This window comes from Ixodes scapularis, unplaced genomic scaffold (genome assembly GCF_016920785.2).
Source record: "Ixodes scapularis isolate PalLabHiFi unplaced genomic scaffold, ASM1692078v2 PGA_scaffold7__128_contigs__length_106722199, whole genome shotgun sequence".
Taxonomy (NCBI): domain Eukaryota; kingdom Metazoa; phylum Arthropoda; class Arachnida; order Ixodida; family Ixodidae; genus Ixodes; species Ixodes scapularis.
The window spans coordinates 44192520-44205539 of record NW_024609882.1 but is presented as its reverse complement, the minus strand read 5'-3'; the positions used below and the strand labels follow the sequence as shown (position 1 = coordinate 44205539).

At 47.1% G+C, this 13020-nt stretch overlaps 1 protein-coding gene across 1 annotated transcript in view; it reads right to left on the bottom strand.

The window, feature by feature from the left end:
* LOC120842838 (oxytocin receptor-like) overlaps window positions 1-11499 on the bottom strand; it is a 94516-nt gene extending 83017 nt beyond the window's left edge. Inside the window, exon 1 of the mRNA XM_040214024.3 lies at window positions 11165-11499. Coding sequence (XP_040069958.2) covers window positions 11165-11473 — 309 coding nt within the window. The 5' untranslated portion in view covers window positions 11474-11499. The remainder of the gene's footprint in view (window positions 1-11164) is intronic.
* Between the last annotated feature and the right edge of the window lie 1521 nt (window positions 11500-13020).

Sequence of the window (13020 nt, the reverse complement as noted above, 5' to 3'; positions counted from 1 at the left end):
AATGGTCGAGTGCGACTTACTTCTTTCCCACGTCATTTTTTCATCACATTTTACCTGCGCTTTAACCAAAACCAGATCATGAGCTTCGCAGAACTCTTCTAACGATTTCCCTGTTACATCCGCGTGTTCATCAAAGTCTTCCAAATGCGGATTCATGTCCCCCAAGATAATTATTTCCCTGTTAGTGCCGATTTCCCTAGCGTCTCCTGATATACATGTTAAGTGTTCTGTGTTTTCCTCCCTAGCATCGTTCTCTGTTTTTAGATACACAAAATCCAGGATTGTGTCCGAACTCCCAATATTGCCTTTGATCCACATGTGTTCCCTGCAGCCCTCTCGTTCCCTTTCCATTTCCTGACCCTTCGGTAACACCCCTAATCCGCCTCCCTTGCGTTCCCCTTTGGCCCGGTTGCATCCCATCCAATGATATTCCGGTATGTATCGTGGTTCTTCCATGTCTTTCAGATGTGTTCTTGCTAATCCATTAACTGCAAAGTTTTCGCTTTCTAACGGCTCCTCGATCTCCTCCCACTTTATTTTGCTCCTGCCCCTCTGCATGTTTATGAAACCTATGTTAAGCTGTTTCCTTTTCCTATTCCTACGAGGCTTCCTCCCTTCCTCCTAAACCCCCCCCCTAATCCCCCCCCCCCAATCCCCACGCCCCCCCCCCCCCCGCCCCCCTTGGATCTACATTTTGGCCCTCATTTTCACCGGCGCACTCAGGCCTCCGGGACCCCCCAAAAATGTACGATGTGACGTCCAACTCTATCGCCTACCGTGCTACCAGTGGTACCACTGTAGTGGATGCTCTATGTAAAAGGGTTGGAGCGAGCCTCGTACACCACCCTGTTTACTTCCATTACTCCGTACTCAAATCGTCGTCTCATCCCCCTTATCACCCGGATAGCTTCCACCACCCGATTCTCTATTTGCAATGACTCTCCCCGGACCTCTGGGATGGTGCATATTCGCACATGAACCGTCTCAGAGACCTCCTTTAGCTTACGTAACCCCAACTCTATCTGCCTGCCGAGGTTCTGGCTCCGTACCTTTAACACACCATTTAGTCCTTTATCCACTACCACTAGGTTCTATCCCCTCTCTGTTTTTCCACACTTACTCCTTCACTTTGACCATAGCGTCTACCAGGGATGGGCAGTATTTGAAATACGTATTTCAAATACTTTGTGTATTTTGCATTTGTATTTAATTACAAATTGGGTAATGTATTTGACGTGTGTATTTAAATACTAATACGTGGGTATTTTGAATACAATTGTAATTAAATACAATTTTGTGGGTGAATATACATCTTGTTTTTATGCATGTGGTTGTAAGATATAGTCTCCATCCTTTATTCGGCCATGGGGCTTTTTTTTTCCCTCCGGTTTTATTTTAAAGGCACTGTCCAGAGCAGGACGAAAACTACGTTCTGCACCGAATTCAGTGTCTCTCAATCAAGCATAAGCGTTTAGTGACTGTGTGATTACGGTGCTATACTCTGTTTCACCTTATGATGTACCGCAGGAAAGGCTACAAGCGCGAGCTCCTTGCTCTAGGGCACATCTCGGCGGCACAAGCTCTCGTGCGTCAAGAGTAGCTGCCAACGCTATAAGCTCGCGCTTCTAGCCTTGTCTGCGGTACAACATAAGGTGAAGCGGAGTATAGTCCAGGGCAAGAATAGTGACGAAATCGACGTTCACAGGCAGACTGGCTAAATAAGTGCCTGTGAGAACTTGCGATGCTTTCCAGCCTGATTTCCATCCATATTTTTGCCTAGAACATTCTAAATGCGCGGGTCGTCCCGATTTTTGTAACTGGTGCGAGTTGCAACAATAAAAGAAGTCTCTAGCTACTGCTGCGCGTCTTGGTCGTCTCGGTTTTTTGTTAGTCTATACCAAAATGTAATCGACAAAAAAAGCTACTTGAAGCTCTGTACTTTTTTCACTGATTACATTTTTTGTGATTATATTTCTATTACGCTACTAGAGCCTCGCACACTAACTCCCGAGTGTGCGATGCAAAATTAAAATGAGATACCCAGAAACCCGTTGTGCCCTGAAGTCGCTGATGCAAATTTTGAGGAATGTATTTGGAAAAGTATTTTTAGGGGACCAAATACATTTGGTTGTATTTGTATCTTGTATTTAAATGCTTTTTTGGAAATGTAATTAGATTTGTAATTAAATACATTTTTGACGAAGTATTTTGTATTTGTATTTCGATACATATTAGCATGTATTTTGCCCATCCCTGGCGTCTACCATGCACTCTCCTGACTGAGCCACTACGTTTACCCTCCCATACCCTTGCACCCTGTCCAGCAGCCCCTCCTTAACCCTTGTTATGTTCGAGTCTCCTACCACCAGCACCCTCTTAACCCCCGACTGCCTGCCTTCACTCCCTCCAGCCATCTGCGCTTTCTCTGCCTGTACCTCTGCTGCTTTCCTCGGACCCTGCTGCACTGCTGCTCCCTGTCTAAGCTCCTCTACCTGTCGCTCAAGCTGGGCTCGCTGCTCGCGTTCTTGCCTAAGTTCTCCCGCCACTCTCTCTACCTTGCTTTCCCATTCCCTGGTCATCTCGTCCACCTTCGCGTCGGCTCTTTTAACCAGATCTCCGAACAGCGCCTCGAGCTGAACCCGCGTCTCCCGCTCTACCTTTATCTCCCTCGTCAACTCCTCCACCGTACCTGGCCATTTCCCTCCTATTCTCCTGAAACCGTCCTCGACCTTCGCGCAACTCCGGCATGTGAAGCTTCTCCCTTCGGCTTCTGCTACACTTGAACACCATCTTCATCATGCTACAGCAGCGTCCACACTCCTCACATTCCTCATCGGGTCATTATTTTAATTTAGGCTTCGCATCTTTCCGTCGCGTATTCATCATCGCCTACCGACACACAACGCAACACCCCGATAAATATCTCTCCGAAACTCAAACCAAGAAAGCCCGCCAAAAATTTAAAAAGGTGTCCGTGGTCTCGTCTTGTGACCCTACCTAAAAAGACAACTTTAACCAACTCCTTTATCTTACCGATATATTAAAAACTGCTTTCTACCACCCCTTAACCACAAACGCCACTAAACTAACAGCCGAATTCCCAAACCTCACTTCGATCGAGGGGCCCCTCCACTTCCTCGAGGAAGGTGCGAGGGCCGGCGCTGGCCAATGGCGACGACGGATCCGCCGTCGCGATTGGCCAGCGCCGGCCCTCGCGCCTGCATCGAGGAAGTGGAGGGGCCCCTCAATTGGAGTGGGGTTTGGGAATTCGGCGGTAAACATACCAAAAATCACTTCGCTTCGCGGGAGCTCCGGGAAACAGGTCCACTGTGACACACAGACCTCGCGTGGGGTTAGCAGAAACAAGGAGCACTCCCAATTGGCATTGTCCGACATCTCCATACTTGGGCAGAGAAAGTCTTCACTTCCTTTTTGCCTTTTTTTTTTGTTCCCTCCCCCTTCCCTCCCCACTACTCCCTCTACGCGACTTGCCGTCCGGCCCCCTCCGTGTCAACTTTGTGTGACTAAATTGGGCAGTGTTGCCTGGCCGCCAGATGAAAATGATAAAAATTCGTAAATTGAATATTGCAATTACCAGAGTTCTAAGAATCGCGTAACTTGGTGTATATACTAAATAGCCTATGAGCTATCCATTTCATGAATAATCTATACGTTTACGTTTCGTGTCATAACCCTTTTTAAGTGCATAAATAAAAGGGAAAGGATCTAATCCAGGGGTCGGCAACCCACATGCGGCCCGCGATGCAGTCTCGTGCGGCCCCGGCATGACACCAAAAAGGAGTACCCCCCCTTCCTTTGCAGCCTCCTCAAACAGACTTCGCGCGGGGTTAGCAGAAACAAGGAGCACTCCCAATTGGCATTGCCCGTACTTGGGCAGAAAAAGTCTTCACTTCCTTTTTGCCTTTTTTACGTTCCCGCCCTTCCTCCCCCTCCCCACTACTCGCTCTACGCGACTTGCCGTCCGGCCCCCTCCGTGTCGACTTCGTGACGACTCGGCCTGCCGCTACGAAAGTTTTCCGACTCCTGATTCAATCTAATGATAGATTACAACGCATACAACGTCCCCCTCAGAACGATCGTTTAGGCCCCATCTAGCTCTATGATTTCGCTGGGACCGATCAACATCATTGAGAGGAACTGTGTGACAGGGTTTGAGAGAAACACCATTCGGATTAACGAAAAAAACGTTTTCTTATCGCACGCATGCGCGGGTCATAGGACGAAATGCTCGCCGTGGACGTACCGCAGTCTTTGCAATGCCTCGCAAAGCCAAGGAGCGGTCTGGAGGGCAGAGAGCTGAACGGAAGTAGCGACGTGCCGAGTACGACCGCGCTCGATGTGCCAAAGACACGCCGCGCGAGAGAGGGCGACGTTTGAGTACGAGTAGAGCGCGCATTCGATGCTTGCTTTACCCGCCATATTGTTCGTCACTGTTTAACCAGATCAGCGGTTTATAACCTGCGTAGAAGTCAAGCGGTGCTGTAGCATTTGGACGTAGTCTGCGACGAAACACAACAGTAACAAAGCCCCGTTTTTTTTTTTTTTTCATTCTTGTTCCGAGTTTCTCTTGTCATTTTACGTTTTGGTAGCCAGGTGACGCGAAAGTTCCATTCCGCTCCATTGCAACGTTTGAGACAGAACTCTACGTCTTATCTCTATCGGCTCGCCTATTCGCAACTCCAGAGGAGGCGACGCCACTCAGGGTAAGAGACGTGAGGGGGAGAAGCGGTGAACCACCACCCATCCAAGCGAGCTACAGAGAGCATGCGTTACAGAAAGTTTCCAACTTCTCGATCGAAGTCACGTGGTTTCTGGGCCGTGTTTGCAAGACGAGCTGCGAGGAGGTGCCGGAATTGTTGATCATTTGCAAATGTCTCCGCATTTCCACCTGCTTTCCCCCTCGCCACGCGAAATCGCAGCGCATGCGCAGATAGCCTTCGGGCGTTCGCGTTCGGACACTGAGTAGTGACAAAGGCAGCTAGATTTAGGTCTACCCTGTAATCGTTCCAATCAGAGCTCGGCGTCCTGACGTCCCTGCGCCCTCTTGTCTCCTCCTCTCCGTAAATGTTTTGATGTATAGAAAACCTGCAATACTGTTTTGTTTGGCGCTATCTAGTGACTGGAGCAAGAAACATTGGGTATGTCTTGGAGTGGCGGCTGCATTATTAGAGCGTAAGCTGTAAGGGGTATTTACTGGACGCCATATTTGAGGGCGATGTTTAGAGCGCATGCTCAAAAGGGGCTCACAATAATAGCCTGCTAAGAACGGCAGTAATGCTGTTTGCGGTATGCACGTTGAAAAAGGAGTGCGGAATCCCGCCGTCAGCACGCGCTCAGCAGTCGTGCACACAGCTATGGCCTCCAGTGGATACTCCCTATTACTCTGGTGGCGCCACCTAGCCTAGTGTCTGAAGCAAGAAATACCGGGTAGGCTAAAGAACCGTGATCGCATAACATGCCAGTGCGGTGAAAGCTACTGCCCTGGCGGGCCAATCGGAACGTGACTACTTGTCATCGGATTGCGGTTTTATTGTGAAGAAGTATGAGGCTCTACGCTGCGTCATGCTTCCATATCTGTGCGTTGCCCTCGCATACGTAGTGCATATTGAAGCCGTCCGCACGCAATGTGGGGCTTATTGTTCACCCTTTGCCAAGTTACGAGACAGGGTATAACCATGGGCTCTCATTCTGCTAGCGCCGCCTGGCTGTTGCCGGCTAACTATAGAGCCGTACTAGACGTGGGCAATAGTTTCCTGTTTCACGGTCTCCGTATTTAAAACGCTTTACCTGCACTGACTACGAAGCCCACTGTATGAAGGATAAGCCGCAAAAGGAAACAAAGAAAAAAAAAAGACGGTTTGAACGTAGTTGTACAGTTTAAAATAAAAGAAAAGGAAACACAGTGTGTGTCCAGTCAACACCACTTAGTGGAATAATCAACGATTGTGCACTAGAATTTTGACGTCATTATCAAAATGAAATCGAGCGAAGGCACTGATTGGATACGAGTGCTGAGTCAGTGCTCGGCTGGGCCTCGTTGTCCAATCAATGCGTCGAAGGACGTTCGGCATCGGGCTTGGGTCCAATTGTCGAGTTTGGGCAATCCGACTGCGATGACGTTCCATGGAAGGAAGAGTGGGGCGTTCGGAGGCCCTCACTATTCTAGATGGAGTTGGTCGATTGCCGTCCATCTCATTATCACTTCACAGCATCCAAGCAGATTTCGGCATTTGCCGGGCAGGAGCGCCGAGGAAGAAGGAACCTCAAAACAAGATATGCGAACGCCATACATAACGCACTGCGGTTTATTCAAGCTGTCAGTAAACATATACAAGACACAAAGTGCGCAGGGAGGAGGAGAAGAATAAATGTTTCGCGTCTTGAAGTTGCTCCTGCGCACATTCCGTTTTTGGAACAGTACTCGCCTTTTAGTCTCATACCATTCTTGCAGTGATTAGGCTGCAGTGTGCTACGAGACAAAGTAGATGCGCGAGCATGTTTGAGGACAAACTTATTGAGAGACGCAACCTATTGCCACCGACAGCTTAAAAAAAGGAAAAAAAAAAGTAGTGAAGGAAAGAAGCCTTCACGCTTTCCTTAAGATATTGGGAAATACTAATGAAACTTAATTTTCACACCTCCCCAATTGTCCAGTGACGGCCCTATCGCGTTTTCTGTGGGCACACGTCGCTTGCCGTTTTCGATTTGTTGCTACAGAAAACGTATAAACAGTAGTTTGGCTTCCCGATGAATAAAACATGAAGGCTCAAGGTCGCGCCTTTCTTGGTGATTGTCTTAAATTTGTCACGTCAATTAATATCCCGACCGAGTTAACCAATCAAAAGCCAAGGACGGGCCACGTCGGTGTGATTCTAAGTAAGTTGAACTAATCGTACCACGGGGATTCTGACGCCAAGTTTTTCGGTTGTGTCCACCAGCACGAATGGACGGGTGCTTCTGCAATGAATCTGTGCATTTATCTAATGATACGGCTTTTTCGAACGAACCAGTATCCAACGAGCCAGAGTGAGAGTGCTTGAACTGATTGCACAACACTGCTAATTACAGCGGCTTCCACTAGGCGCGGCTTCTAGAGTTCCTTGGTTACTGAATGCTTCGGTGCACCGACGTGAATTACCAAAAAGCTATGCCCTACGATTAAACTAATTGCACACTCTCATAAAGCAAAAAGAAAAAAAAGAAAGTAAAAGAAGTGAACATTATTGTTAGCATGCTGCAATGTTTATTTATTATTTGTAGTATGCTTTCAAAATACGGTAAGTGTCGTATTGTTTTTTCGTGGAGTTAATGCAGCCAACCCTCGCAAGACGCTAACAAGTACACAATTAAAATGTATTTTAACACATCATGAGTAAATTCAAAACACACTTGAAATATACCGTACCAGTTATACGCTTTGCTTTGTACAAGTTTCCGTTTTGCACGCTTTCGAGGTACTGCTTTCTCTCAAATGTTTGGTCGCCCTAACCTTACCCAAGTAGATAGGAGTTACTCCGGGGGGTCACATCCCCCCATCCCTGGACAACACAAGTAGGCCAATGCTGAACGCGGGTAGCGTTTTGCGCACCAGAGTTACTCAACCTTCCTTGGGATGTCGAGTTTAGTAATTGCAGCACGGGCCGCGGGTCAAGAGAGCCAAGAACAAACAGGCGTGCTCACCGGCCTCCAATTTCACCGTGCACGCAATCTTCGAAGTTTAACTCAAGGTTCCCTATATCATGAATAAAAAGCGTTTCCATAATATTGACGAAGAGAGTCGATGCCAAACTGGAGTTCACGAGCTGGAACGATCGAGCGTTTACTTTTTTTTTTTGTTTTTTGCTCTTTTTAATTCCCAAGGCGATTTTTTTCGAAGCCTTTAGCCGTTTCGCGAGGGCGGAGAACCCTGCTACGTACGGGGCTTTCGGTTTCTTTTTCAGTATGGACGTACAGGGCGCCGCCGTCAGGAACAACACATATTTTTTCGCCTCGCGAAATTCGAATTCCAAATGTGCATTCCTGAAAATTGGGCAGGCGAACGTAGTTTCGCAAGAAGTTTTATATGTATTTTTTTTTTAGAACTCAATTCGGGAGGGAGCGAAATATTCAAAAATAAGCCACAATCGGAGGCCTTGTATTTCCCATGCTCTATACCGGCCTTTTTGTCGTCTGCACACAGGCTTATCAAATCGCTCCCGCGGGTGCCTTGCTGAACGCAAGAACACGTTGAGTACCAATAGTAGAAGCTGGGGATGAGCCAAATAATCGCGATAATGAAGCTAAAGTTGAGGCTTGGGCGAGTTGGTACATACTTCGGAATTAAAAACAGCGCGAAAAGACGAGGGCCAGACAAAGAAGTAACACGGACGCAGCGCTGCGTTCGTGTTACTTCTTTGCCTGGTCCTCGTCTTTTCGCGCTGTTTTTAATTCCGAAGCGATAATGAATACTTTTAACGATATATACGTACAATCACCACCTCGGAGCAAGGCTACAAACCAGCGTGCAGACGACCAACATCGGTATAGGGCATAGAAAATGCACGACCGCCGCTTTTACTCCTTTGTTTTTATATTTTATCACCTCTGAATTGGAGCTCTGAAAAAAAAAAAAAAGGTATAGATATAAACCTTCTTGAGAAATTGCGTACGCGCGCCCAATTTCAGGCATGTACGTTTGGAATTCCAATTTTTCGAGGCTTGCCAAATGTGTTGGTCCTTGCTGCCGAACCCTCTATACAGATTTTGAGAGCTCGTCATCCAGGAAAAAAGTACCTAGTGGCTACTGCGCATCTTCGAAACGTGTTTACAGCCTAGTCGAGAAACGTGGCAACGTGCAGAAGACAATTATATGAATAGTCCGGAGGATAAAGGAGTAAAGTGGTGTACCGAAGCGGCACGCCAACGAGCGTCTCCCTCGAGATATGAACCCTCCCGTGGCAAACATGTCAAAGCCACGCGTTCAGTCTTTCCACGGTCGGGGCATCAAGTATATATACACCAAAAAAACGCGAGCTCGATGACAAAGTGCGCATCAAGGCCGGCTGACAGGACAGACTGATTACGGCTTGCTGAAAAGAGGCTGTATACTTTGTGTCACCCTACGATGGACCGAAGTCCAAAGCTCTGGGTCGCCCGGCCCAATCAGGGGCCAGCCTTAAGAATCACATGTTGCTTTGAAACAGGAACTGACGCGTACGTCGGAGCAACGTACCACGCGGTTTCCGACTGGCTCACAATTGGACCTGAGGGTTCGTGGCCTTGGCCTTTTAGTCCATTGCTAGGTGACACCAAGCATATTGCGGAATTGAGAGCTTGGTTTGCATGGCATGCGGTGTGTTGAGTACGTTGGATGCTGAACCCTTTTGTGTTTTTACGAGGCAAGAAAACGCACAGGCGAGACCCCTGGGACCGGCGTTAGGCTTGGGAAACCGCGCTGGTGGCGCCAGGCACCGCTAAAGCGATAGGGCTCTGCCACTGCTGAGGGCTACCCGCGCTAACGCCTGATATTGCGTTTCGCTTGTTCGTCTTTTGTTGTCTCGTTATGATTGGGGTTCCGTGTTTTCGGGGGTTTATTTTTACGAAATTTTGGTGGTGATTATTTGGGGTATTTTATTTTCGTACGGATTCGGTGTTTTTCAGTGTCAATTTTTGGTGCAGGACGAGAGATCGGTGTTTATCGGGTCCTACAGTGAAAACACAGTCACGGTGACGGTTTAGCCTTTCTTCTCTTTAAGCATCCATTCAATCAGGACGTGACTTGATTTCCTTTGTCTTCCCACAGATAGTTAAAAGGCATATGATATTCAGCACAGAAGTATTCCTAATTGACTTTGAAGTCCACCGCCTCGTACATCACTCAGCTCTTATTCGAAACGGTGTTCATAACACGCAAACACAGCCTGCTTTTTTTTGCAGACAAAAAAGAAAACTGCATAGGTTTGCGTATCGGTTTCCAAGATATTTAATAAAAATCAGGTTGTAATAAAATAAGGATGCCTTATGGGTTACGAACATGTGGGGGTTGGAGCTGTTGTCAGACAGAAATAACGAAGAAAAAAAAGGTAAATGTACTGAACGCAAGACCGTTAACGTGGACATTCGATCGCCGCTAACTGTGTAGTGTGCTTATTTTTTCCTAAAGGTTATCGTAAAAACTACTGGCGTGCTTGAAATGGCTGATTTCGGGCAATAATTCAAGCGGATAAGTGTGGTGCCCACCAATACTATTTGTAGGTAAAAGACAGAAAATAACCAATGTCGTGTTGGCACCAACCGCGTAGCGCATGCAGTCTACTACATGCATGCGCAAGGTTTACTTTAATTAATTTATTTATAATATAGTGTTCTACGGGTGAACACGTCGCTCCATTTCAATGAAAACGCTTCTGCTATTTTGTGACTATTGTTCACGTGCCTTGTCGAAGCGCTGTGACGCCGTTCATGTACTTCTTCCTAAACACAGGCATGATATCCAAGGTTGCGTGTTTTTTTGTCTTTTTTTAATTTTTTTATTTGGAAACTTGGCCTCTGATCTTGTTTCCTTCGTTTATTGCTTGCGGGACCTTTCAAAGTATTCTGGGCACGAACATGTTCTTTGGAGGAAGGGGAAACTGCATACCGATGTCCTGTTTCATCAGCGAAGAGAAATTTAGTCAAAGCGATATTTAAATACTCATATAGGCAGAGCTGCAGCTTTTATGAAAACACTCATATGGATTTAGCCAACGATGTTCAAGTCCGCTGACGCACCTTCTTGCTCAACATCGAAGTAGGAAAGCTTGTTTAACTTTGTTTAACATTTTTATATAGGTAAAACGGCTGTAGGTGTATGTTTTTGTCCTAGCGTACGCTGCAATTTAGTTTAATCAGACTAGTCTGCATCGAATGCACAAGGTATCTCATGCACTCGGAATAATATTCGCTCAGACATAGCTCAATTCCCCTAAAGGGGGTACGGGTAACAGGCTCCCAAATATATGTTTATTGTAAATAATATTAGCTTTATGGGTAAAGTACCGCTGCGAAAAAAGTTCCTCCTTCTTGAGGTGCATTCAAGGTTCGATTCGTAGGTGCCACAAACCCTTTCTGGGCCGCTTTCTAGAGTGTGCAAAGCGAACCAGTGGCGGAGCCACTATGCCCTCACCTCGAACAGCACCTCGGATGACTGCGTGAAGAGGCAGACGGCGAGGTCCCCCAGCGCCAGGTTGAAGATGAAGAGGTTCACCCGGGAGGCCCTCTTGACGATGCGCGGCCTGGACAGGACCACCAGAATGGCCAAGTTGCCGGTCAGCGTGAAGAGCATGATGATGGACAGTGTGGCCACACGCTGGATCAGCGGCCCGTCCCACACCACGCCGTCCGGGTAGACACGAGTGCCGTTCCAAGAAGAGGGGCCGGAGAAGGGGACGCCCGCCGGCACGCCGCCAACGCCCCGCTCGGCACAGTCGGCCATTGAGACCTTAGCCAAGCCCCGAGGAATCCGGAGCGGACGCAGGGTGGTCGGTCGCCTTCATGGCGAGACGGTGGAGTCTGCCGACGCGGCAGCGCATCTGTGAGAAAGTAGGGGCGGGACATTACAGGAGTTATGGGCATGGAGGCTAATATAAACAACAACACCAGCAACAACACCACCACAACCAACAGCAACAACACTAACACCACCACCAACAAGAATACCACACCACCAACAACAACAATACCACCAGAAAGAACAACAACAGCAACAACAACAAAAACAGCCACAACAACAGCAGCAACAACCACCACAACAATAAAACAGCATCAACAACAACAGCAACAGCAGCAAAAAAAACATCATGATCATCATCATCAACAACAACAACAACAACAATAACAACAGCAAGAGCAACAACAACAACAACAACAAAATCATGCCTGTCTTTTTGTACTGCAAGTGTTCTAAGATTGTTTTTTCAGTAACGATACTTGAGTAGACATGCAAGTGCTTCATAATTTGTCGTGTCTGTTATTCCCGCTCAACTGAAAGCGAATGCCTCGTTCTTATGGCGATTTCAAATGCACAACATTCATAGGGCCAGCTCTTAGCACTTTCGCACCCAGGGGATGTAGCCCCTTTGTCAGGTGCTTTTATGCGACTTTTGTCTCTCGTCCTCCTCCACCCCCACCCCCGATCTTCAAATGGCTAATGAATACGAATACAACTGGTGACGTCACGTTGATGACGTCACGGTGTCCATGTGACGCCATCAGCACTTGAAAAAGGTTCACCGCGACGTCATCATGTGAAGACCCTGACGAATTCGCTGTGCTCGAGTGAATCGATGAAGGGATGATTGTTGTATTTCTAGTGGAAGGATGAATCTGTTGGTACGTCGCACCAAACGTTTCTCGCCACCACGCTCAATTGTTTAATATTGAAGGAAAAAGTAACATTTCTTATTCATATTATTTTTAAACACTCATCGGGCGCAGAAAGGTGGTGTTAACTTTTTGTACACGTTGCCAATGCCAAAGACGTGAAATCTCAATATTAAAAGAAGTAACAGAAACCATCCGCATAAATACATAGCGCGTGTCAAAACTAGGAATCTACAGCATTTTCACGTGCACCATAGCAAAAAAAAAAAAAAAAAAACCTCACGCATCAAGTTTTTTGTTACCCGTGATCCTTGGCCACTTTTATTTTGGATATGTGCCGATAATTGAAGGACAACAACAACCGTTATTATATGTCGCCCCTACACAGGCGACAGACGTGTAGGGTTTGTTCCGCAAGATGTAGAGTTTACATCTTGGCGGAACCAACGAGGGGCGGTAAACTGCGATGTTGAATTGCAACCTTTACAAAGAAATTGTGCCAATGTGGCAATATTATATTTATGTGAACCATATAAAAGAGTGCGGAAGGCGTTTTCTTTTTTTATGCACATCACTGGCGAGCGTTCACATTGAAACACTAGGGCCGTTTAGCAAACCGGTACCGTTCGCTACGCGGATAACGGCCACGGTTAGCTGAAA